We start from the raw sequence: 27,838 nt of genomic DNA on the forward strand, positions 1-27,838 counted from the left end.
GAAAAACATCAAAATTGTCCTTGCTTTTTCAGGTCGGTGATGTAATAAAATATGACAAAAATATATTGAGACCTCAATAGAAGCTTTACATTTACATTTACATTTTTTTTTAAAGATTGCATTCGGTACAGCCCTAACTATACTTCTTTTTAAAAGATATTGTGAAGGTAATGAGGTAAAAATTGAAAGTGTCTTTTGTTCACTTGTGTCTTAAATTGAGCACCATTTGTGTAAAATATGACTTAAAGAAAAGTAAATTGGTAAACAGCTTCAGTTAGCCCAAATAAAAAAAAGGCAAATGTGTGTTTGTTAATAAATGCACTTTTAGGTTTTGTAGAACGCAAACTGAATGACTTCTTTCAAAAACATGCAATCTTTGTTTGAACTATCAAAGAAAAGTTCTCCAATTAAAGCATTAATTTATTATGAAATAACTTTTATCTGCTTGAAAAGTGCAAGCGCAAACATCCAAAAATGATTTGTCTGATTTTGGGATGAGTTAACACATTATGTTTTTGTGCAATACATATTGACAGATAATAAAAGCCACTGTTTTATATGTTTATGAATGACAGAGAATTTAAAAACATTTTAATTTTGTACAAATCCAGCCACTGCCATTGCCTTCAATAAATGCTTCCATCCGTCTGTCTGAGGGAATCCTTTTTTGTGCATAATGATTGGATCAGTTATAACTGGTTATTTCTGTATTTATAACCAGCTATCTATTTATATGTGGAATTTATACATATGTATTCAAATCCCTAATTGTTTTATCACAGATGTCCCTTTATTGTCTTTTTATTAACAACTTAATTTTATTCCGTAATAACACTGTGTTAAAAAAAACCATAAATACTACTTGTCTAAATTTGCTTTGGATGTGGAAAAATATAACATACTCCTCATACTTACATTATGTGTTGTTTTAGAATAGCAGCTTTTTGTTTTGAAAAATATTACTAGTAATGAGGATTTATGTTTAGTTGTAGCTGTGGATGCATGTTTAACAAATAACAATAATTACTAAAAATGTTTTCTTCACTTCCGTCCACAAACTTGTTAAAATAGTTTTACCAGGAGTGATAGTATGTCAATGGCCTCAGTTCATTAATCAGCCTTCCCTGCCCTCCATTGGTCATACTTAGGCACCGCAAAACTACATTAAAGGGATAGTTTGGATTTGTTTGTGGTTGTTTAAAGCGCAAAGCCATAGTTGCATTTTGGAGAAACAGGAGTACCAGCAGGACGATAAGCTATGACCTGCTGATAATGGGGCAGAGGCAAAAAAGTATTTTAGCCACCTAGAAAAATGAATATCAAGTGTACGCATATGTATTTAAACACCTAATACCGTTAAATGTTAGTTACACATAGGATGCAACACTTGAATTTCCTCCTTTCAATTGTATTTTCTTTCAATATATCAGTTATAAATGTAAAGATACGTTAACTAAAATACAAAAAGTAATGAATAACATATGTCATATTAACTGCTGTTTATTATTATGTTTTTATTTATTTGTCCTAGGGAGAAAAAATATAAATCGTTGCCGGTTTTATTTTGTAGGTTGTGACCGGATGTTGTTTGGATATCCCGCGTCAGATGACCCGCCCATGACGATAGAGAGTCAACAGTTTGACAGATGTTGGTTCAGGATCACCATTCAATGCCAAACATCGCAGGAGGGAGTGCGGGTTGTTTGTGGATTACTCTGCGGCACAGGACCGAAACATGTCGGGAGAAAAGGGAACGAACCCGTGCAGCAAATTTCAAGCCAACATCTTTAATAAGAGTAAATGTCAAAACTGCTTCAAGTCCCGCGAGCTGCATCTGCTGAACGACCATGACATGGAGCAGGTAACGTTAAACTTGTGTTATTTTATTATCATTAATGCGACACGACACTTAGTAAATTCCTTTAAAAAGTAAAACAGCTTTTCGAACAATTTACAAATACATTTGAAATGTTTTCTGTTACTCATATTCGACGTACTGGTCTGTTTCTTCAGTTTCTAGCATCCTCTTTCTTTAAACGTTAAACTTTACATTTTTACTTCGTTCATGTTGAAATTACTACGTTCAACAAGAAAGGTGGTTTTATCCTGATATTACTCGTGAAAATTAAACTGTCACCTCTGTTACAGCTCAAATCGTATTTGTGTACCTCATTTCCGACTTACTTTTCCAACTTTACTATTGAATTATATTGGCTTCCTTAATTGACAGGATGTTTACTGGTTTTCTTCAATTAACCTCTCGATTTGTTAAATCCCCCAAAAGTTAAAATGCCTACAAATGTCTGCTTTACTTAGGGACTGTACACAAATGTATTACCAGGGAATGTGAGGTCTGTTTAAAAGTAGGTGTATGTCAGGTTTTTGGGGACAAAACAAAATGTTAATTTAAATCATAGAAAAAATGGTTGTAAAGTGCTTATTGACAAAAGGGGGAAAAATATTGTCTGTTTTAAGGGGATTTATTTTGTTACATTTGCCTCTTAGCAAATGATTAGTAAAGTTCAATATTTCATATAAGTTAAACCTTTCCTTAAATGTGTAAATTGGAAACTCCTTCTAATTCTGATCATTGATAACTGTTGGGAAAGTAATGATTCAATACATATATTTAAAATGTAGTTAGATTACACCTTTTTGGATTAGTTATGTTTTTTTGTTGTTGACATTAATTGTGGAATAAGTAGAAGCAACACAGTACTACATTTTGAGATATTATGGTGTTGTTTTACTTTGTTATTAAGTGGGTACAAGTAAGATATAATGCAAGGGAGGGTCTGTCAAATTCAATACTGAAATATCCGTTTTGACCTTCACTCTCTGGTATTTTCATACAGTCCCTTAATCCCAGTCAGTTTGAAATTAGTATTGACATCATTTACTTAAGGTTAAAAGAAAATAACAAATATTGAAATAAAAATCCTTAATTAAAAGTGCCCAAAAAAGCAGTTTAAGTAAAAAAAAAAACATCATTTTCAAAAGCCAAATACATATAAAATATCAATTTAAGTATGACAAATGACTTGTCAGGAATTATTTTACAAAAATGTCACTTGTAATGAATACTGTTGAAAACAGCATGTAACTAAGCGGAGTAAAATGTGAAGTATTACCTCTATCTGACTAAATTATACATTTTATTAACATGCAATCTCAATAGCCCTTAGGTGATGTATTCAACTTGCTAGTGACTATTGCATATGAGTCGTCAAAAGATCAAATGGTGTAATTCATTTTAAACATACCTGTGGCAATAAAATAATTGCTCTTTACTGGATGTACAGAATGTCAAATAATCAGGCTGATAAAATATCAAAATGATCTTTCCATCCTCTTTTTGATGAAACATTCCTGCAGAATAGACACGTTTTTGTGCTCACACAAGGTGTCTAAACTCTTGGTTTACCGCCTCTGGAAACATTGCTGCTGCAGGTCTGTCATGTGCAGCTGATGTAAGGAGTCCATCATGACGGCTTCCTGCATGCCTCACATTGTTAAAATATGTTATTACTCTCTGTTCCCCTGCCTGGTTTCACTGTGCCCTGTAATTTCAGCACTGTGGCTCAACATTGCACATGGCTTTACCCTCGACTGTGCATTCAGAGAAAAAGCTGTTGTGGAGCATCTTTTTATGTGTGTCGAACATTTAGGAAAACACATACGGATTGCATAATACTTTGATAGAAAAGTATACAGTCAGTGATTTTTCAGAACAAACAGACAGGAAATAAAGAGGCAACATTTAATATACCATACCAAATAAATAATCAGGTTGATTTGTTTTGGTGGTCTACCCAAACAGTACTGTATCTGTTTGGGTAGACCACCAAAATAAAACCTGAATACCAGCATAAGGGTATTTTTGATCAGTTATCTGGGCTACAGCTAGAGATTAGTTTCACTATTGATCAACCTGATTATCAAATAGCTCTTTCAAATGACCTGATTACTCAAAATGACTAACACTGTTTTTAAATTACTTCCAAAAACTAGCCACATAGATTAGATTTACTTTGTTGTCACAACTGAAAATGTGGCTTTGGTTTATCCCAAAATAATACAACACATCATACAAAAACAAACATCAATGCCATAATCGAGAGTGAAAAATCAACAAACAGAAATATATGTAAGCACAGATGGCAGGAACTACAATCTGTTTGACATTTTTGCTGTAATACATGTCATAAATGATGAATTGATTATACAAACAATTGTCAATCAATCCCTTGGTGTGCTCCAACACCCCAGAGGCTGAATGCTCACTCCACTTTTTTCCATGACTCTCAGGCAAAACCCGTCTACGGAGGCTGGCTCTGTTTGGCACCTGAGGGAACAGATTTTGCCAACCCCATGCAGAGATCTCGGGTAGGACATGATGACACAAAGCTGGAATCCACTCTTATTTTTTACATCTTTGTCATGACTTGATGACATAATGATGCTGTGGTGATTTTAATTGTTGTGTGTCAATACAGAAATGGCAGCGCCGCTTTTTTATTCTGTACGAAGACGGCAGCCTGAGCTTCGCCCTGGATGAACTGGTATGTGCTCATATAGTAACACCATTTCCCAGTACAAAAAAAGGACATGTAGCCGTGTACAGTAGGGCTCTAGCAAATCAGCTTGTGTAACAAAAGTTCAAATGTCATCCTAAAAATACAATACAATTTATAATATAAAATATTTTATACAAACTGATTCCAAATGGTGGTTGTTTTCAGTATGAAAGTGATGATGGAGCAGCAGGAATATAATAATATGATCTTTTTTCTTTGATACCACTTAAATAATGTACTATAATACTGTTAGAGCCAAAATAGATCTTTTGTGACCTTATTGAAAATGTTATTTTTAAAGACTTAACCCGGACAAACGTGTATTAAAGAAGAATATTAGATAGAGAGAAACTTTGGTTGTGAATCAAGAACATTTTAACATCTATCTTCTTACAATAAATATTGACTTTTGGATTTCACTTCACTCTGGAGTTATTGGAGATGTTTGGAATCAATTCTAAACGGTCACCACTGGATTCTAAGTCTACAAATGGTTCAGTAGTGTAAATACAGTGTTTAAACAAAACGAATAGACATGCAAAATGTACTGTAGGGTTCAGCCCTGGTGTACAGTAAAGCCTGCTTTGTACATGCATCTGCATTTACAGTGTGTTGGGATAAAGCAGGCATGTTTAGGCCAGATGTCGTGTGCAGATGATTTGGGCTTAGCCTGTCCTCTAATGCACACATCCCCCACTCTCTGTGATCCTCTCAAATCTCTTGCTTTCCACACTTGACACCACAAACTGCTCTCTGTTTAACTGTCAGTCATCGTCAGTCGTCCAAGCAAAACAATACCGCTAAGCCAGATTTCCTAACTAGCTCTCTCCTCTGATTTCCCCCTCAGCCGAGCACTTTGCCTCAGGGGACGGTGAACATGAATCTGTGTACAGACATCGCTGATGCGGAGCCCAGGACGGGACAGAGGAACGCACTCTGCATTGTCACTCCGGCACAGGAAATATTTATCCGCGGTGACAATAAAGAGATTATTAATGGGTCAGTAAAAAAGAGTAAGAAAAGTAAGGATTAGGGTGACACGGTACAGTCGCTAATGACTTGCCTGTGCTGTTCCTATCTTTGTTTACCAGGTGGAGCGATCAGCTCGCCATCTATCTACGGACTAACAAGCAGAATCAGAAGAAGAAACGCAAAGTGGAACCTGTTGCCACCCAGGTAACAAAGCACGTCAATGGAGCACACGCTGTGTTTTTTTGAGGATGAACAGGGAACATGGATATTTGGTTAAATGTGTTAGCCACCCATCTTAGCTGTTCACTGAAAGGCTGAAACGTTACATGCTGGTGCAACAGGACAAGTCAGAGGATCTTCTACATCAACGTCCATTCCAATTTACATTGCGTCTAAAGTGGTGCACCAACCATCAACTAAGAGGCTATCATTACCTAAAGATATCAAACTCTACTGAGCAGATTGCTTTAAAGTTTCTTATTTTTTTCATGTTCTCCAGAGGATGAACCCCTTTGCATTTGACTTTCTAGCACTTTCAAAAAGGTTTTGTTTAATTGTGTGAATTTATTTCAGCTTTTCTGTTTGTGTTTTGAAATTCTGCTGACTTTTTTTTCTTAAACGATGAATCTTTGCTAAGAAATGTCAGAAAATATACAAAAATGCCCCAGCATAAAATAAATATTGCAGCATCACATTGCTTGTTTTACCAAATTCAACAATTCCCAACTTTAATTATAAAGTAGCAAAAGGATTTTTCTTCCAATTTTTGCTGAAACAATTTGTCTGAAGTTTATCTGAGTCATTTCAGGTCTCAATCTAATATATTTAGATTTTGGGCTATTGAACAAATAAAGACGTTACTTTGGGCTTTGGGGGATTTATTACATGAATAAAAATTAAAGGCTTGTCCCAACATTGTGTTCTTGTTTTTCTAACAAAACATCAGGAACCTAGTCCAGCAAAGATGGCTGCAACTGATCTGAGTTTCCCGTCCTCTGAGAACGCTGCAGAGTCCGGTCGGTGGCAGGAAGACCAGCAGCAAGGCGGGGGACCGGGTGAAACCCCCGTTTGGACTCTCCCAGGCTCGGATCCCCCGGAGAAGATCCCTGCAGGTGCCGCAGAAGCACAAACATGCACCCAGGCTTTCATGTCTGTTGGGCCAGTCATTGCCACTTCCTGTCCTCTCTCTCACTGTCCTAACGTCCTGCAGATGTTCTCACATTTCCAGCTTTTTATTTACACACTTCATTTAAGACATGTTGACCCAGCACTGACTTGTAATCATGGGAAGAACTTTTAGCAGGAAGTTACATAAATAAAGACAGACAGAAAGAAACTCACAGATATGCAGGAAAACATGTGTCTCTATCCTTCAGGCATCATAAAAGCCAAACATGATCCATAAAAGACCTCCTAAACACGTTCTAATAAGCTGGATGATTAGCAGCGGCCAGGTATTCCTCTTTGTGCTGCCACAAAGTGGACAGAAGCACCCATCTGGCGTCAGACTTATTGCAGGGTCTGGAAAGGTCCTGTAATAAAGACTGTGCCTATAGGCTGCTTCATTAGAGCGATGTGGGTCATACACGAGGGGTCCTAACAAAAAACAAGGGTTCCCCCTTGCCATTGGGTTCCTATACCATAATTGTTTAATAAATGTGTTTTATGATCATTTTTGTAGCAGCATTGTAGTAGAAAAACATTAACCCTTTTTACTCAAACAACATAAATAGACACACATTTATTAATGAATCCACTTCGATTTATATCTGCACACGTAATAAAGTGATGGAATTAGTGGCTTATTTCAGAAAGCATTTTATCTTAAACATCTTATATTTTTCTTAAAACTGCATTAAATAGTTATTTTACTGATGGATTAAATGTGAGGCAGTTGGAAAGACCCTTTTAGCTTCTGTCAGACCAGTGTTTTAAGGCACATATTTTTGCCATGTTTAGGTTAATTTTTCCTCGTATCACATGTTTTTTCTCATGAATTTATTATTTGAAAAGGGTTTTTTCCTTTCCTGTAGTGACTTATATAGGTTTTGGTGCATGTAAATTGTCTACAAAAGCTAAAATCCAAAGTTCCCTGCAGAGGGAAATTCTCTCCCCACCTGAAAAGCCTCCACTGGACTCCTTTGTTTACTTCCGTAACATCATGACATCACTATGTAACACTCACTCTTCTGTTGGATAGCCCTCAAACACATTGTACTTCATTTGTTAAGGGGAGGGATGTCTCTGAGCGGTTGTCTTATCACAACCGAGCCGGCCAGCTAGCCAATCAGAGCAGACTAGGCTCTGGTTTCAGACAGAGGGTGAAAAAATGGTCTGCAGCACAGGCAGTATGAGGAGAATAAAGAGCTTTTTGAACATTAAAGTATGGAGAAATGTCACAGTAGAGGAACAAAATACAAATATAACCCTGATATGAACATAATAAGGCACCTTTCAGTAATTTCCCTCTTCTCCAGTCCAGTTCCGACATTTATTTTGTTGATTTTTACAAGTCATTGTTAATAGTCTCTTCTAATCTTTAGCAGCTAACATTTAGTTTGTGGTTCTATCAATGTTAAAAAAAAGCAAAAGTGAATTATTAAAACCTAAAAACGACTGACTATTTGCCCTTGAAACTCATCCTCTTTACTTTAAAGAACATTTTCTGTACTTGACAAAATACTGTATCTTAATGAAAGTGTAACCAGGAAAAGCTCCGGAGGTTTTGCGCCACTGGCCTCGGTGTGAACCCTGACATAATGTGTTGTGTGATTGAAAAAGAATGATTTCACACGGATTGAATTACAACAAACTGTGTTCCTGCTCTCAGTTTATTAAAAAGTCTGAAACAGCTTTGTGTTGTTTTCTATATCCAGGCAACAGCTACCTGTGCCCGGTCTCCTTGGACTTGGTGACCAGTGGAAACACCGAGCCTGGCAGTGCCAACCAGCTGTCTGAGTCAAACAGCATCCAAACATCAGCGAACAACAAGAACCAGAGCCAGGAGAAAGGGTAATAAATGAATTGAAGGTCATTTTTTGGATTTATAAGATGTGTAGAAACCCTTCTATATGTTGTGTTTGGCAGCATTCTGATGTTTATTTCTTGCTTTCTGTTAGTAACAGCCTTTAAAGTTCCTTGGCAGAGGAAAAGGGGGTAAATGTGCAAGCAATTAGCACAAAGGACATCCAATGCTTCTCTGCTTTCCCCCCTAGTATAAAGCCGAACAGCCATCACACACCGCTAAACACCAGATCAAAGGCTCATGCTCTACCCCTCTATTAGAGATCACACGGCCGCATTTTTAAATTTAGCTTACAGAAACCCTCCCACTTTGTGCCCCAGCAGCATGTAAACCGGTCACGTGAGGAGATCCTTCACTCATTGCCTTTTTCGGGGAAACAAAAAAACGAAATACCCTCCAAATAAGGCCAGAAATTCCAAAACGCTGCTGTAATTAGATATCTGCGGCATTGTTTCTCAGCACTTTAATACTGACTGTCTGCCTGAGAAAGTAGACATCTGAAATCTCAGTTTGAGGGCATAAAGCTGTGTAAACCCACCAGAGGCAGGACTCTATTTATAATGTCCTAAGAGACACACAGAGTTCAGCATATTTTGTTTGTTTGTACAGAATGTTAGATTGATTTCAATGGGGGGGGAAACAGTTTAAATTACAAAACATGCCTCAGGACAAGAGCAGTTTTACCCTGTTTGGCTTAAAATATATCATGTGACGATTTCAGAGAAAAATAGAATAAAAATGACAGAATCAAACAACACTCAGGGGCTATTGATTTGACAACCGTCACAAAATCTGGCTATTGGGGCGTTATGTATTAGACTAACATGTTCAAGAAAACACATTTTTCTGAAAATGGAGAGAAGAGGCTATAGTTTGGATGACATAAATATCATTCACTGGATCTACCCCTCCTGTATTGTTGCGGGGTTCAGGAAGTAACCTGCGCTTTGTGATTGCTTTTTCTTAAGCAGACTGTTAAAACACCAAACATATATTCATCAGAAAGACCTAAAAAATGATGAGGAATATTAAAGGCAGATAAATGTGAAGATTTAAAGTGCTTTGTGTAACTCTGCCCTGAAGGACTTATTTCCCAACACATAAATAAATGCCAAATATAGGCTTGCTGAAACACAATCATTCTCCAGCAAAATGTGCTCTCTGCTTTGCAAAATAAACTTCCACCAGTGAAAGTTGCTGCATTCTCATTTTGAACTTGATAATCAGGTACCATAATATATAAAAAAACATTTTTAAAAACTATGAAAACACATTAACAGACCTTCTTTTAATACGAACAAAACTGCAAGGGTAGATTCCTGTCAAGCACCAATCCATTTTTATCTGATACATTTTTTTATGAAATGGTTCCTGTACACTTGGCATTTTGTAAAAGTGGAAGTGTCCTCATTTTCGTTAGGTGAACCCTAACACTAACCTCACAGAAAACCATATTTCCCATCCCCCACAGTGTGTAACATAAAAAGCACTCATTCACTTCTTTTACAGGTATGGTTACGGCAGGTTAGGACCATGAAGATTATGAAATTGGGTGTAATTATGACCCCAATATAAGCTAAAAACACCTTTTCGTAAATATTGTACATTTTTCAATGTTTCATAGAGCTCAAAAAGCCTGAATTCAAACCTCAATCACTTATTTGGGGATTTCAAACAGTCAATACTTGCTTCTATAAACTATCTAAAGGATAATAGGAGGGTTAATATTCAATATAATAAGATTTTAAAGGTTATTTCACGTTTTTATCGTGTGTTAATACTGAATACTCTTTTTTTGGCAGAAAAGCTAACACACGTGCTAACAAGAAACAGGCTGAGTGATATCTCTGTTCCCTTTCTCTACTATTAGTTGATGGATTGCTATGAAATTTGGTCTTTATGCTCCCCTGAGGATGAATTATAATAAATGTGGTGTTCCTCTCCCTCTCTTCATCTTGCGCCGCCATCAGTTTGTTCAATACTTTGATTTATGATCAAATTCCAACAAAACTAATGACATTCCAACAGCCTCAGCTCTTCCTTGTGCTTTTTAATTAAGAGTTAGCTTGCGATGATGCTAAACTAATCTGGTGGACGCTATATCTGTGGAAAAACTGGATGTTAGCGCAGTGTTGACACAGAAAAAAAGACATTTCCCGCTGCACAGGTGTTGTTTGGAGTCTGTTATCAAGCTGTCATCGTCGTGTTCATGTTGGTGGAAATTATGTCAGAAACCACCTGTGTGTTAGGAAGGTCAGGGAAGCCTCACAGACTGCTTTTCACTCATTAGTTGTTGATATTTTCCAGCCATGGCAGGTCAACAGAAAGGCTGCTGGGATTGGAGGCCACCGAGAGAGAAGAAGCGAAGACAGCTGTTTCCAGGACGGGGAGGAGTGAAGCTCGCACCAACCATCGAGAGGTAAGCACACCACGTACTTATGATACTATACTGTACTTTTAGCACTACACAGGTAAACCAAACATTTATTTTCTAACACCCCCAGGCCACATAAGATGTCTCCACAGACATTTTCAAATCTATTTTCCATATAATTTTAAATTTAAACGTTCCTCCTATAAAACATATTTTAAACAAACAGAATAAAAGTATGTTGGTCAATTGCCACAGAAAACCCATTTTTTGTCCTTTGTGGTAGACGTGCCCATTCTCTTCTGGAGGGAATTTCTTAAAACTTCCAACGAGCATCAACTTGGACATAAAAATGATTACTATTTTGTGTTCGAAGGTCACTGTCAACAAAGTTGGACACACTCCACGAAGGTGATCATTTAATGAATTCCTATTTTCTTAAATTGTGGCACCACCCTTCACTTAAACCAACTGAAAAGAAATTGGTGGTCAAAGGTTAAAGCTCACTGTGACCTCACAAGACACATGTTTGGCCAGATCACATGCTAACTACATAGGCTAATTTTGAGTGAAATATAATGTGTTTTGTTGAATAAGTCCCCTGTTGTAATATCAAATTCCAACAACAATCTTTATGGTTATGTGAACAGTACAAAAACTGAAAAAAAATGAAGTATGTGCTGGAGCGCTAACCAATAGAAGCGTGAGTATCACCTAGTGGCATCACTATGTTACGGAAGTAAAAAAGGAGTCCAATGGAGGCATTTCATGCAGGGGGGAGAACTCCCGCTGGTGGGATTTTTGGGATTTTAGCCTTTGCAGAAAAAGTACATGCACGAAAACTTATATAACAAACTACAGGTAAGGGAAACCTTCCCCAAAAGCATAATAGGGCCCCTTTCAGAAGTATGAACAAAACCTTCGCCTTCTTTTGATAAAAAATCACCTGCATGGTTTTCATTGGACAGTGTCAATATTTAATCAATACAAAATGTTCTGGATCAGTCACGGTGTCTCCTCCTCCCTGTTAGACGAGCTTGAAATACCTTCAGAGTTAGTCATTCAGGAGGCTTGTTTTGTTAAACAACACACATTTAATACTTCGGAATCACCAAAGCTTCATCTTTGTGTAATTCCTACAAGTTTCTGCATGTTTAATAATTCTCGTCGTAAAAGCATTGATTAATATCCTACAGTGTCGGTTAAAGGAGAGTTCCTGCTTGAAGTAAAATGAGATGATAGAAATCGCTCTCACGTCTGAACGTTTCAAATGAAGCTTCAGCCAACATTTTGTTATAGTTTTAAAAAGTGAAAATCAAGTGCTAACCATCATTCATTTTAAAAAGGTAACTCACTTAACTACTGTCTTTTACACAATGCCACTGCTCTGTACACGAAATGCAAGTCTTTTTTCTTACAGTGTCAATGTGTTAATCAGAACGTGTTTTTGTACTATATCATTATTATATATTTTTCTAATTCATTGTTTTCTATTAAACAAGTCTAAACTCATGCCAACCAACACAACAACGTGTTTTTGAGTTCCATTAAAGCTAACCACTTAGAGCTGTTGCATGTACAACATATTAAGGAAACCTTGAAAAAAGTAACTTTCACACCTCCTTTTGTGGTTTTCCAAGAATAAAAACACCAAGGAAATTGGTGCATCTCTTCCTCGTCCACCATTTTGCATTTTGATGCAATATATGAGAACACAAAGAGAAACAGAAACATTTTTGGGAAAGGTACACAGCCCTTAGGGGATACACAACCTGGTGTTTGGGACAGGTTCCTATAATTTAAGTGGTTCAACATGGCTTCCAAATGTCTGTCAAACTATAGTTGATGCTATGCATTAAGAGGTTAAGAGTCTAAGTATCAGAATGCTGGCTAAACATTTTATAATAGCGTAGTAGCTGAGGTTACACTTTTTAAACTTAAATTAACTTGCTATAAAGTAGGCCAGATGCTTTAACAGCCAAAATGATAGAAAACATTTCAAATAATTGGTTTCAGGACATCATCAAACAATAAGAAACCCACTTCCTGACTGTGCTCCCATTTTATAGTCATGACCATGAACAGGAATTGCTGATTAATCTCAAGGTGGGGTTTGACAAGATTAACACCAGTCACTGTTTCCAGCTGTGCTCGGCCTGCGCCGGGCTGGTTCCAACATGATTCACACAACCAGGTGTTACTCAGCGAGCAATGTCACTTCATAGATGAAGCTCTGCACAAAGTTTATCTCTTTTTGCATCTGTCAACAAATCAGGACTTGATTTCTTCAAGTATCCTGCATCGTAACAACTCCAGATTCAGTTAGGGTTAAAGAAGCGACGAGAGTTTGGCATAAAACGCGTGGAAGAGTCGACCCTGCCGTGTCAAGGCTTGTGTTTGCTCCAAGCATGTGTGTCAGTGGGAGCGTGTGTCAGCAGGTGGGAGAGAATTGGTGATTCATTTGGAGCTGCATTTTGTTTGTGAACAGAACTGGTTTTGATGCCTTGAAGGCGTTTAGCCCACCTTTCGTTCTGTGTGAGTGTGTTGTAATCTGGGAGAGATCATTCCTCTTACAGACCTAAAACAAGAACATGTTAGAAACAGTGACCCTGCAGCAAGTAATCAGATAGTTTACTGAAGTAAAAGTACTAATACCAAACTGAAAATACTCCACAAGTACAAGTCTCAACAACCAAAAGTATTGATAGTGCAGTAAAAAAAGTAGTTAAACTACTCGCTGCCCATAATGAAATCTTTAGGAGTATCTCTGACTCGCGGGACGGTCCGTATTGACTGAACCCGATAAACATTGTCGTGCTCCCTTTCCAAGTGCACACCTGTTTGTGACTGACAGTCATTGTGTGTTGTTTGGGCTAGACCTCAGTGATTAAGGGGGTGAGTAGACACGTCTGTCTGTGTGACAGTACCTATTAAATAAAAAACAAGTAGCAAAACAAGTCCAGTTAAGTTAACCAGTTAAACCAGGCTAATTTAAGTAAGTCAAGTGCTTCAATTCAGAAAGTCCTGTATCAGTAAGCAAGGCCTTTGCACTACCATCATTATAACGACTATTGTGTCTTGTCGTTGCACTATAACCGGCACATTACGTTGATATTGCACGTATGGATGTGTATATGTATGTACCTCTATGGTATGTACGTATAACTATCTTCCTCGGACAATAACTGTAAAATATCTTTCAGCCTTTATGAATAATAATACAAATTAAATAATTATGATAATAATAAATGCATAAGGATATAATAATACAAATATTTGTATAGCACCTTGCATATATATACATATTTTGTTCAATGTATTTTGTTCTTTATAAATAATAATAATAACAATAATACACTTTTTGTACAACACCTTTTTATATATATATATATATATATATATATATATATATATATATATATGATAAAAACTGTACTTAATAAATACATACAATAATACATAAATGATAAATATTAATAAAAATAAAGTATTTAAATCAATACCAAAACATTTTTGTCTTCAACTAACCACCAAAGTTTAAATAAAAAAACAAATACCATCCTAAGACATAATGGGGACATGGGAAATGGGAAGCTTTTGAATAGGGGCATTGATGTTGAACAAAAAGTATTTAGATTACGTATTATTAATACATATAACATTGAGAGAGTTCATGTATTATATAGAAACATTGCAAGTCAAAAACATACCGTTCACTAACATTAAAAAAATAAAATAAACTAATCCAAACATAAATGGTCCAAAATATGTATTTCATCAATCCAAACATTGGTTTAAAAAGGTTAAGATATAATTAAAACAGACACGTTATAGTTTATAGGATAATTATTGTACATATAAATGCATTGCATTGAAGTAATAAACTGGGTTAGTTTAATGGTGATATTATTTGCAATGCTGTTTTATATAATGTCCTGAACCTTGAACCTTCTTTAGTGAGTTAATCGGCTGTCATTAGGTTTAACTCAGTAAATAATTAGGAGAGGAAAATCATAAACCATAAACAACGCAAAGGAGAAGTTTTGGCAGCAATTTCTAGGTCAGCAGCGATCTCACAGTGTGTCGGAAGAGATCAAAATAAGGCAGCTGCACTCCATTTGTTGCTGTGTTTGTTGGTAACATGACATATTGGGTCCAAATCCTTCTTGAGTTTTGTAAACGTTCTTGATATTGTGGGGTATTTTACTTCGGTAATGATGTGAAGTGAAGTGAAGTGAAGTAAACACCTTCAGATTGTCCATCGGCCACTTCCAGCCTCCTACTGCATTTAAGTTCACATAAAGTGCGTTGCCTTTGTAGATATTTTAACATTAAAAATGTATGATTTCAGTCATGAGTCTAATCATAGGGCAAATCGTATATGTAGTCTAAACTTAACAAAAAAACAAGGAACCTTTGAAAAGTTGAAAATACCTATTTCCTCTAAATGTTGCTGACCTTTTTTAAAAACATGAGAAAAAAAAAAGGTTAACTGGAATTGTTGTTTTATGGAGTACCCCTTATGAACACAGTTGTGTCTTTACATGTCACATTTCCTTCACATTACATTGAGGTGATAAGTGCTTTATGTTTCAGGTCTTGTGTTTCAAATAAGTAAATCAATAATCCATACTTGACTTCAAGTTTTATGTTCACTTTTATGAATCGTGTAATCCTGGTTGGTTTTGTTAGGCTCAGAAGTGAATGTATGTGGGGAGACAATGGTGGACATATGAGCAACAGTTGAAAAGAGGAGTACTGGGAAGACTTATTTTGTTGGCATATGGGAAAAATAAAGCACTTTTTGAACATTAAAGCATGTAAACATGCCAGAGTAGAAACACACAATACAAAAATGAAGCTGAAAATTAGGGTAATAGGGCCTCTTTAAAAACATAGGTAGAAAAAAGAGAAGTAACCCTTTAAAGCTGGTGCAGAAAACAAGAGTAAAAGTATATCACAGTAAATGTATTTGGACACAGATGGTGCTCACTGTGGCAGTTGCTAATCTTTGATTAAACAGACAAGCTCATTCTGGAGGATTTGCCCTTTAAATACACTCAGCAGCACATTTTATCCCATGCGAGGATTTATGTGTCTTTGGGTGCGTTTGTTTTGGTAGTCAGGAGAAGGTCAAAAGAGCCTGTCCGGAGTTCATTCAGGCTGAGATTCCCAAGACAGCCTCCTCGTCCTCCCCCCACTCTCCCCCTCCCTTCTAGCTTTTGGAGGCTTCTTCTCCAAACAGAGGACAGGCTCTGTCTGCAGCGGTCAGTGATTGTTTGGGAAGAAGAAGGAGAAAAAAAGCCCAGAGCACTCTGTCCCTCCATGTGTTGTGTCCTTGGATGGTTTTCAATGTAAATGCCAGGAAAAGAAAAAGACAAAGAATGTTCTGTAAGTGGTCATTTTTCCCATTGAAGTGGTTATATAAGTGGGAGAATGAATCCCTTCAAGGAAACAAAATGCTTCTTTCAATAAATGCTTTGTAATTCAGACTTTAAAAGAGATAAGTTCTCTGTTTCTATTTGCCAGCATGGAAGCTGATCAGAAGAAGCACGCGGGGATTTTGGGACTTTGTAGCATAATTTTTAATACAAAAAGCCATGAAGTATCAGGGATTACGTTGCATTTAAAACCTTTTCATGCATTCCACATAGCCAAATGCAGTCATCCGTGTGCAGCTGAGTAGTGATGTGAGTAAGAGTTTAACAGGCAGTGTAGAAAAGCCTGTTGGGCTCCCCGCGGTGCTCTACAGCAGGCCTAATCCTTACAGCTGACGTCTCTGCCAAGGATCCAGACTATCGGTTACTCTGCTTTAAGGAATGCAGGCCGCACATACAAACTGCCACCGTCCTGATTCAGAAAACACCTCAACTCTTAAAGGGGCAGTTCATCCTAAAAGCAAAAACATATATTTTCTCCTTTAGCTGCGGTGCTTCTTATCATGTTAGACTGTTCTGTTTGAGTTGCAGTGTTTGTAGAGTAGAATATAATGGAACTAGATTAAACTTTGCCTACAAAAACTCATTGGCAATGTTTCCTTTAGTCTATTGGTCCAATAATCGATTGATTTTGTTTTAGTCAACTTACATTTCTTTAGTGGATTAGATCGATTAAAGGAGATATATTATGCTAACTTTCAGGTTCATGTTTGTATGCTGTGCCTCTACTGTGACATGTCTCCATGCTTTGATGTTCCAAAGGTCTTTATTTTTCTCATACTGTCTGCTGCAGCACCTCTTTTCACCACTTAGAGATGGATCGGAAATGTCTGCTCCTTAGATCTAGCCAATAGAAAGTAACACAAATAGTTAGGTAGTGATGTCTTTATGTTACATAAGTCAATAAAGAAGTCCGATGGAGTTGTTTCAGGGAGAAAAACTTTGATTGATTATGATTTTAGCCTTTTCTGACCATTTACCTGCACATAAAAGCTATATAACATGCTACAGGAAAGGGAAAACCCCAAAACTGATCAATAAGTCGACAGCTCTAGTCTCTATTTTCAGAAATTGTCACATTTACCCAAGATAATTCAAAGACGTTGCTGTGAACAGTTTTTCTTTCTACCAAACTACACCTGCAAACCTTATCATCACGCAAAAGGAAAGGAGGAACTACTCAGCTAGCTTACATTCACAGCTTAGCCAACGAGGACAACTTTATCTACACGCTTTCAGTAGCGACTTGCACATGAGAAGATTCCCTTTTCCTCTCCATCGATAGGGTAGAAGATGCAGACATCTCGAAATGTTTCGACACTTGACAACTCACACCAAAACAATCTAGACTAATAAATAGCACTACACTATAAGAGTGCAAATATGTATTTCTGTCCCTTTTAAGATAATAAACACCAAAAAGCTGTTATCATCTGATGATTTATTTTTGTCTTCTACAGAAGCTCCAGTCATGTGGAGACATCACACAGCTGACTGCACCTCCACCCCAGAGAAGATCCAAGTCTCTGGACCGCAGGACGTCCGACACCATCATGACGGTGAGACAGCAAACAGATTAATCTTTTATACCAACAATTGCAAATCAACATACTAAATGAAAGCTGCAACAGTTGAGGTCAACAAAGTAGATTAAAACTATTACAAAAACATCTAAATGAAGGGGTCACAAAGACTTGAAAAGCTTCAGTCAGTCATCTACCTTATTTTATGTATACTTAAATTCCTCACAAGTAATTGCTGTTTATGCAAAGATGTTAACAATGTGTTTCGTTACAGCCAGATTTATTGAACTTCAAAAAAGGTTGGATGGTCAAACTGGATGAAGATGGGCAGGTAAACTCATTTGTCCTGAATCAGATTTAAGTTATTAATGGAAGTCACTTTTTTATTCTTTTGATTCTGTTTGTTTACAACTTCTCACTCATCTGTCTTTTGCTTCCCTCTAGTGGAAGAAATCTTGGTTTGTTCTGTCCGCTGACAGTTTGAGGTACTACAAGGACTCACTAGCTGAGGAGGTATTTTGATTTTAATTAAATCATTTATTGAATTATAATAAGAAGTGTTTAATAAAAGTGATTCTCATATCTTTTACTTCTTCCCCTCAGGCTTCACATCTTGAAGGAGAAATCGACCTGACAAAGTGTTTCAATGTGTCTGAGTACCAGGTGCAGAGGAACTACGGCTTTCAGATCCATGTAAGAAAAATGTTCGTACACTAAAAGACAGAAACCTCTACATTTCCCACTACCATAAAATTAAGCATGATGTTTGTCTTAGACCCCAAAGGCTCTCTACACGTTGTCAGCCATGACTTCAGGGATACGCAAGAACTGGATCCAGGCTCTGATGAAAAACGTCCGACCAGCTAAAGCCCCTGATGTAACCAGGTAAAGTCAAAATTAAATACTCTTGATTAAAACTTAAAGCTTAAGTTATTCTAAATATATTTTATCCTGTTCCTTAATATTAAAAGACAGAAAAAATTCCAATAAATCTGAATATTTTCAGGCCAAATTGGAAATAAATATTCAAATATTATTCTATAAGTAAAATATAACAATGTGAAAATACTTTATTACAAGAAATTCTACTGCATAACGTAATAAACTATGTATATCCTCAAGTAAAAGTACCTGTCTCAGCACTTGGGTAATTTGACTTTATGCAACTGTACGCTACAGTTTCATGATTAACTGTCTAATTTAATATCAAATTAAAACTGTAATTTATTCTGCTTGTAAATTGTTCAGTTAACAAAAAATGGTGTTGTCCGACCAACAGTCTAAAAATAAAAATATATTTAGTTTATTAACGTTTAAAAGCAGAACGTTCACAGCGGTAACTAAAAAGTGTTGCGAAAATGAAACGCTGCAAATGCAAAACTCTGCAGGAAGCTCATTGTATTTGTAGTGACAAGGTTAGCTGCGTGAGTGGTTAGTTGTGTTTTTGAAAAATCCAGAACTTCAGCGCATTTTAAGCCATTGTAGAGCGTCTGCATCTGTCGACCACCGTACATTACCATTCTGTCAACAATAAGCGTATCCCTGCCATTTAAAAGTATTATTTTTACATTTCCTTTCAATTGTGGTACTCTTGTACTTCTCTGATAAAGAGTTTTGAATTTAACTGAATGTTTTCCCACCCTCAATCTAATCATTACTACGTGTTGTGATCAGTTTACCGGGCCTCCACAATCCATCTGAAGCTCTCCCCAAACCAGATGTGACTCAGGACTCTCCTCCCACTGACGTCTCCGCGGAGAGAGACCCTCACCCCAAACACAGCAGCGTGATGGAGAGACGGCGGGAGGGACGCAACAAAACCTTTGACTGGGCCGAGTTCAGGGCTCAGAATAAACCCGCCCTGGACCATCAGAGGACTAAAGCTCCGTGCCCGCTGGAGTTAGGAGAACTGGAGAGGAGGAAGAGGAGGGAGGAGCGGAGGAGAAAGTACGAGAGCATGCTGGGCTTCCCTCTGGGATGGGAGGCGATTGGAGACAAAACAGCAGATGGAACACTGAGTCCGAAATCACAGCAGAAAGTGGAGGAAGAGATTGATGAGTGCTGGAAGCAGGTGGAGAAGACGATGTTCAGACTGGACAGGAGCATTCCACTGTTTCCTGAACCTGAAGAACCTGTGGAGCTGCTGGACAGCTACAGGGTGGGGGTGAGTGCTGTAATCCCTCACTACAGACCATTTATTTCTTCCAATCCTGTTGACTGTGATAAAGCATGTGGAATACATTTTCTCCCACACATATTTGAATTTAAACCTCAGCTCCTATACTGAAGTGTATTTAAAATAACGACAATCAGAGCCTTAAAGAGGCCCTGTTGTGGTTTGGAAGAGTTTTCTCTTTCCTTTAGTGTCTGATATGTAGGTATTTGTGCATGTAAATGGTCTGCAAAGGCTCAAATCACAAAGTTCCCATCAGAGGGAGTTTATCTCCCACCCACACGCCTGAAACGCCTCCATTTTTCTCCTTTGTTTACTTACGTAGCATATATAATCATATGTCACTATAGTGACATCACTAATGATCACTAACAGCCAACCGATCATGTCACAGAAGGGGCATAACATAGCTGAACATTTGCAAAATAGGTCCACTTTATTCCACAGCCATAACAGCATAAAATCCCACTTTATATTAAATCACACTTAACATCTAGAGCCCTGGCTCTAAGATTCAAGCTGTTTTCCACCAGATAGACCCATGTTATGTATAGAAAAAATAATTGATATAATAAAAAATGTGACATGTTGTAAACAAACTGGCATTTAAATCGAAATTGGGAATAAAAAGCTTTTAGAAGTTTAGGATATTGTTTAAAAGACTCAAGTTTTTAAAACATGAAAATAATATTAATATTAAATGCTTTTATCCTCAAAGCAACAAGCGTAAAACTTTGCTAAAGCTCATAACATCATTGTTGAACTGGATATTTCTCATCCCCAAAGGATGAATCCTACTGACTTATGATCATGTTTTGGTTTCATCATTGTAACATCTCAACATGTATTTGATTATTGGTGATTATTCATATACTGGTTTCCCATTAAAGATGGAGGATCTGCAGGCTCAGTTGGCGGAGTCTGAGTGTCGCAGACTGGAGCTGAAAGCTCAGCTGACTGCAGCGGGATGCTATCAGCAGCAGGTCAGCCACCCATGCATCTCTAACTACATCCTATTCTTTCAGTTTTCATATCTACAATGCTTCGTTTTGTAACCTATCGCTGCTGTCTTCCCTTAGCTGGACCCCGCTCTAACTCCTGAAGCAGTTTTCTGCCCATTGGACACAAATGTAAAGACATTAAACGGCTACGCACAGACCCTGAAGGATGTGTGTAAAGACAGCACAGAACAGCGGAGCATCATCGGCATGCAGGAGCCGCTCAGCTTTGACCCGCCTTCATTAAAACCTCAAGCGCCCAGCATCTGGCTGCATGACACAGAGGGCAACTTCACCGACCTGGGGGATTTTCTTCCTCAGACAGAGGACACGCCTGTTTTACTTTCACCTGCGTCAGACAGCGAAGACTCCTTTTCTCAGAGTGACGGACAAACCGATTTAAACGTGGCGACATTGAACCACCAGAATCAGCTGGACAGAAGCGACTGTGAGCAGGCTCCCAGTGCAGAAACCCAGATAAAAAACAGTGATTCATTAGTTTTGCAGACGCTGGAGGAGGGAGAGGACAAACTTCTGAGCGGCTGTGTGGATAAACACCTACCGTCAGACCCGGAGCTGGTGAGGAGGCTTTCCCAAGAGGTGGAGCTGCTCACCAGCCAGAACGAGGCTCTGAACCAGCGTAACCAGGAGATGCTGAACCAGCTGACGGAGGCAGACCGAGAGATAGAGAGGCTCAAAGTGGAGCTCAGCAGCAGGTACACCGAACCCCATCACCTCCCTGAAGTGGAGCAGCTGGGACAAACCAGGGTGGAAGTTCTGGAGATGGAGGTCAGCTCAAGAGAGCAGCAGCTCCTGGAGGCGCAGACTTTTATCGCCTCCCTGGAAGAGAATCTGAGGGAGACGGAGGCCATGCTGCAGATGAATTCTCCAACAGGATCAGAGGGAGCACCACAGATGAGTAAGGGGTATCTGCTGAGATGTTTCGAGGCTACCGAGGCAAAGCTGACGGCGTTGGAGAAGCAGCTTGAGCAATCAGAAGCGACCTGCAGGGAGCTCCAGAAGCAAAACGCCGAGCAGAAGGGAGCGGAGACATACTACCGCGAATCAGCTGCAGAGGCGATGGCGGAGGTCAGGAGGCTGAAAGAAGAGTTGGAGAAGAAGGAGAGTTTGAAAGATGGAGATGGAGATAAATGTGTTTCCAGTGAAGAAAGGATACGGCAAGTGATAAACGGGATGGTCATGAGGTTGAAAGCTTTGGACAAATTGCTGGAGGTGATCGAGAAGTTGGACTTTGGTTTGGGAAAGGAGGAAGAGCTAACAGTGGAGAGTCAGTTAAAGTGGGAGGAGCAGTTTTGGAGATTGCTGCACGACAAAGTCAAAGTAAACCCCTCCGAGCTCAAAGAGGAGAAACCTGTCGAAGAGCTCCTCAGTGAGGTGACAGAACGTATGATGGTGGAGGAGCAAATGCTGCTTTCAGGGCATTGTCTGCTTTCTGAGACATGCCCGGAGGAAGGTAGGGAAAGTTTAAAAAATCTTGATATTATTTGGAATACTTCAACTGAGATGGAAATGGACAAGAGAGATGAAAGCAGGATGTCTGATTGTACTAGCGAGCTGTATGAGATGGGACTTTTTAGGAGCGTGACGCAGATGAAAATACATTTTCTAAATCATCTTGCCTCCTCTGTTGGCTCCTCAGCGCAGGACAAACTCCAGCTAACGGCTGACTTTTCAGAGCATCCCATGTCTGGTTTCATTCAATCTGCAGCGACTGAAGCTCTACACTACTATCATTTAATCAGGCTGCGCTCAAAATACGGGAGGCAGCTAGAGGAAACCAGACAGAAATCGCTCACCTGCAGCAACTGTGTCCGCTTGATGGAAGAAAACAGGGAGCTGAGAGAAAGATTGTCAAACATCGAAGCACAGCAGTTCACGGGGGATAAGATAAACACAGGTTGCCAGACAGAAGAAGCTTACCAACAGGACTCAGACATTGAGTTAAAGGAAAGTATTCCAGATGATAAAGAGGAAGAAGAGGAGATGGTTGAGTGTCCGGAAATCCCTCTTCCATGTGCTGAAGGTCAGCTTGGAATTGAGGAGAAAGCAGAAGAAAATGCAGAGAAAAATGATGCATTTCATAAAGAAACATGTCCTTTATGCATGGAGTCGGAAGAAGAGGTTTTACTGCTGAGGAGGAAAGTGCAGGAGCTGGAGCAGCTGCTGGCTGTCATGGCAGAGGAGATGAAAGAAGAGCTAGATGGGAAATTGAGTTCTGTTCGGAAGCAGCATGAGAAAGAGTTGGAAAAGCTGAAGGTAAGCAGAGCAGGAAGGGTTTACAAAGATCCTATTTTCAGGCTTAAGCTGCCCTTAAATACATATTTAAAGATCATTTGGTCTGTAAATTTGAGTCTTTTCATCCAGGAGAGTTCCTTAATTCAAGTGGAACTCCACCAACTCCTAACATTTGTTTTTAACAAATGCATAGACTGTCAAAGTTTTAGTAAATACATTTTCATACATCTATTTTCATACTTCAATGAAAGGTAATAATGGCTGCTGAGACATAGAGGACAGGTTCAAACATATTTCATTATCAGAACATATGTGATTTCATATTGTGATCTGGATTTGTCTCATTATATTTCCTTTGAATAAATGGTAATTGATAATAATTCCATATTACCCAACATTTCCTATAAACAATGTGTGCAGTGATCAAATGTTTTCGGGAATTTCTATTGAACTATCCTTTAAACTATTTCACTTCCATAATAACAGACATACCTGACAAATATCTGATTTCATTAAACTGATTTGATCTAACTGAATCTAAATAAATCTCATCCACAAGACATCAACCACTGAAACATAAACATTTCCTAACACAGGCAAACCAATATTACTTTCACCAAAATTGTTTAAATAATGAAGATGTGAAAGAGAGGTACTGAACACCCGGAAGGTAATGAGTATGAGAGTAACATGAACATCTCCTCCAGGCCACATGTGAGCACGGCTTCGCCTCCATGGAGGAGTCTCACCTGAAGGTGGTGGAGGAGCTGCAGCGTCGACACCAACAGGAAGTGGAGCACCTCCTGGTGGAGAGAGACAGGCTGCTGGAGGAGGAGAGCGCTGCTACTGCCACTGGTGAGGAGCACGGATGTATAATAAGAACATATATACAGCTCCGGAAAAAATTAAGAGACCACTTGAGCATTATCAGTTTTTTTTTTTTTATTGTGTTCTATAAAGTACTGACAACATTTCTCTGTGTTTCAACAGACACTGGACTGGCTGCCATACATGTACAGATAAAGATTTAAGAAACATTTGGAGTGGTCTCAATTTTTTTCCAGTGCTGTATATATAATGAGTTAAGAGCTGTCAAAAATGTATCATAAATCCAGTGACATGCCACATTTTTAGGTACCAGTGACATGCCGCATTTTTACCATCAACTTTTTAGATCTTGGTCATTTTTAACTTTTTATTTTCATAAAAGTTTTTAGTCTTCACATCTCTGGTCCTTAAGTAAACAAAAACTCAAGCTGACATTACTTCAAAACACAGATTTTTGTTTCCTTCCTTTTTTGACAAACTTTCAAACTATCACCACGAAAAGTAAATTATTTTGCTAATTATTCTTCTTCTTTCAGCAATTGAGGCTATCAAGAACGTCTACCAGCTGGACCTGGAGAGGGAGGTGCAGAGGAGATGTCGGTCAGAGAATGGTACAGGAAACACACACCTGGAGGACATGTGCAGACAACACAGGTACATTTTTTATGCTGTCCAAAACAAACCTGATATGTTGGCATATATTGAAACTGTTGTCTACAGAAGAGAATATTTCTGTGTGTTTTTTAAGTGAGGAGTTGGCCTCGTACCAACGGGAGCTGGAGGTTTTGTCCCAGCAGTTCTCTCTGAAATGTCTGGAGAACGGTCATTTTGTGCAGGCCCTGGATGCTGAGAGGAAGGCCTTGTGTCAGTGCCAGCAGGAGAACCAAGACCTGAGGACCAGAAACCAGGTTAGAGCTGCAATGCATAATGGCTAAATGGGTAATACCTGCAGAAATCCAGGATGTAAAAACTACTTTCACTGGTTAATTCACGAAATAATTGCGCAGCGGAGAAATCAATAACAAAAATAGGAAGCTCAGAGCGGACGCAAAGGGTAAAATGCTCCCACCACTGAACTGCCGAGCAAATAGTGTTAGTCATTTAAATACCTTTACAGGAACACTATAACCATACATAATCATTTTTTATCAATTAGTCAAGCCGCGTTACCTAGAATTCTTTAAAAAATATATATATTTTCACATGCCTTCACGGTGACTCAAGATTTGAAAAAACCCTTGAGGTATTTCATACATACACACATCTCGTGAAGTACAACCCAACTCTGATTCATGCAGTCATTTGCTCATCACTTTACAAACACGTGCCTTTTGACATAAAAGGCTGATGGGCTATTTAAACACATCAGAGTGTCATTATGTTAAAGGAATAATTGTTTCCTTGTTTCTGATCTTGTCTTCCAGGAGTTGAGCGGTCACCTGGCAGCAGAGATCACAAGACTGTGTTCTCTGGCAAAGCAGGACGCTCTGCCGCTCAGTCAGGGGATGGACCGGTACGAAATGGAGGTGAGTCTTTTCTTTTGAATACGTCTTGTGTGGAGATGGAGTTAGATAAGATAATATGAAAAACAGGGATGTATTTTAAACCTTGAAGTTTTATACAAAAGGAGTGTTATTTCAATGTGCTGTTGTTTTTGGTGGCTGAACATATCTGATTGAAACTAACAAACTTGTTTTTCTTATGAACAAATATAGGGTTAAAAAAAGTGTGATTAAATGGATATTCATTTATTTTAGACACTGATCGCAAATGAAAGTAAACAAAAATGTAGTAAATGTACATGCATAATAAGACGTCATTTACATACAAGAACGTGTTAATGCTTTGGTAAACATTCAGTAAAGTGTATAATAGTAAATTGTCTCAAGTTAAAAATGTAGGAGCTCAAGAGTTTATACATCTTATAAACGCCTAACGGTGGGGGTTTGGAACTGAAAATGCATCTGAAAGACCATTGCCAGAGCATCCGACCCTTAAAAATTCAAGGTTTTGAACTCTAACTACTTCATAAGTCAGAAAGTCAGTAAGCTCTGCAGTATGATTTGATATCCAGTTTACACATGGGTTAAAGATATTTTCTTATTGATGGTGGTAACATAAAGCTGTTTATTATTGTGATTTCAGATAACACTGCGGGTGAAAGAGTCTGAGGTTCAGTGTCTGAAGCAGGAGATCACATCTCTGAGGGACGACCTGCAATCAGCACAAAAGGTGAGAATCTGAAGTGGCTTATTTCCACATATATATTTAGATTTCAGTGCTACATGTGTGAGAAACTACATGGCTTTCCTTTGCAAGGTCGGCATCATAAATTAATGAGATTTTGCAGTTTATTTTCTACTTTCATCTCTGGTAATATTCAACAAATGCTTTCTGGTAAATTTACCACGTCAGCATCAGAAGATATTCAAGTTTTTTCATGTTGATTCTCCACTTGATATTCCAGATGTGTTTTCTGAGAATATAACCCTCCCTGGATATGATATTCTTAGTGTCTTACAAAGGCCCTTATATGTGTGGTTGTAAGAACCACACATATACAGTAGCTGGAATATTAAATAATAACGAGAGATCAAAGAGAAATAAACGTGATGTCTGTCATGTTACAGGACAAGAGGTACGCCACAAAGAAGTACAAAGACATGCACATGGAGCTGGGCATCACGAGGGCCAAAACAGAGAGAGAGATGGACGAGCTGAGAGAAAACCTGAGACTCGCTCATCACGCTCTGGACCAAACTTCTCCCTAAAATCATCTGTTTTTAAAATAGCAACATTTGTCTTCACTGTAACATGTTGTTTCCTTCCTGTATTTTCACATGTGTTTAAAAGAAACAAAAAAAGTATTAATTTAATACAAGAACTTTCTTCCTAAATCCTAATTCACAATTTGTTTTGTTTTTATTTAGAAGATGTTTATACTGTGTCCCTATTGTGTATTATGTCTGAGCAATTATTAACCTATTTCCTACTGACTTTGTCATCTACAGTCATTTCTGCTGCAATGGTCCTGTGAAAGTTCTTTTGAATATTTCCCAAATAATATTATAAAAAGTTTAAATTTATGTATATATTATTTTGTCTGTACAGCCATATTGTTTTTGTAACACTTTGATCTGAAAGATGTATGCTTCTAACCACTGCTGTCTATCGTCATTTAACATCAATTAAAATTAACTAATTTGAAAGAGTTCTTGCCGGTATCACATAACTGTAATTTATATCTCTACACTGCAATATTAAACATAGACGTTTTGTTAATAAATCGCCTTGGCAGAAGATGTCTCGGTTTTATACAGGAAAGATTCAAACTCACTGTTACTACAGTTATTTTATTTGCATTTTTCTCGCAAAGATGCAGCAAAAACAACCATGCTATTTTTGATTGTATTCAGCACTATTTCTGGCTGAAGAAGAAGAGTGTCAAGTTGTTCCAATAAAGACTGAGTTCCGATTGAATATTTCAAAATAAAAGCCCGAATTGACATCCAACTTGTGACAGTAATGCAGAATATTGCTGGGGTAAAAAAAACAACGATGAATTGTGTAAATAAACAATGAGTGCACGCTTTGAATAGGAACAACATAAGGATACAATAAAACACATGTGTTAATATTAACCAGTGTTGTCTATATATTTTGTTGTGTGGACCCTT

At 38.0% G+C, this 27,838-nt stretch overlaps 1 protein-coding gene across 1 annotated transcript; it reads left to right on the forward strand.

The window, feature by feature from the left end:
* Positions 1-1,684: 1,684 nt before the first annotated feature.
* On the forward strand, positions 1,685-27,802 carry LOC134878593 (myosin phosphatase Rho-interacting protein-like). The gene is made up of 22 exons (XM_063904737.1): positions 1,685-1,861; positions 4,309-4,386; positions 4,497-4,562; positions 5,425-5,576; positions 5,669-5,753; positions 6,496-6,661; positions 8,426-8,561; positions 10,882-10,993; positions 17,844-17,942; positions 18,181-18,237; positions 18,351-18,419; positions 18,510-18,599; positions 18,682-18,791; positions 19,581-20,070; positions 20,970-21,062; positions 21,159-23,354; positions 24,041-24,188; positions 24,698-24,815; positions 24,910-25,069; positions 25,586-25,687; positions 26,307-26,393; positions 26,792-27,802. Exons 1-22 carry the CDS (start codon positions 1,736-1,738, stop codon positions 26,930-26,932), a joined length of 4,881 nt encoding a protein of 1,626 aa, XP_063760807.1. The 5' UTR covers positions 1,685-1,735; the 3' UTR covers positions 26,933-27,802.
* The last annotated feature ends 36 nt before the right edge of the window (positions 27,803-27,838 follow it).

Source organism: Eleginops maclovinus, chromosome 16, assembly GCF_036324505.1.
Source record: "Eleginops maclovinus isolate JMC-PN-2008 ecotype Puerto Natales chromosome 16, JC_Emac_rtc_rv5, whole genome shotgun sequence".
Lineage (NCBI taxonomy): Eukaryota > Metazoa > Chordata > Actinopteri > Perciformes > Eleginopidae > Eleginops > Eleginops maclovinus.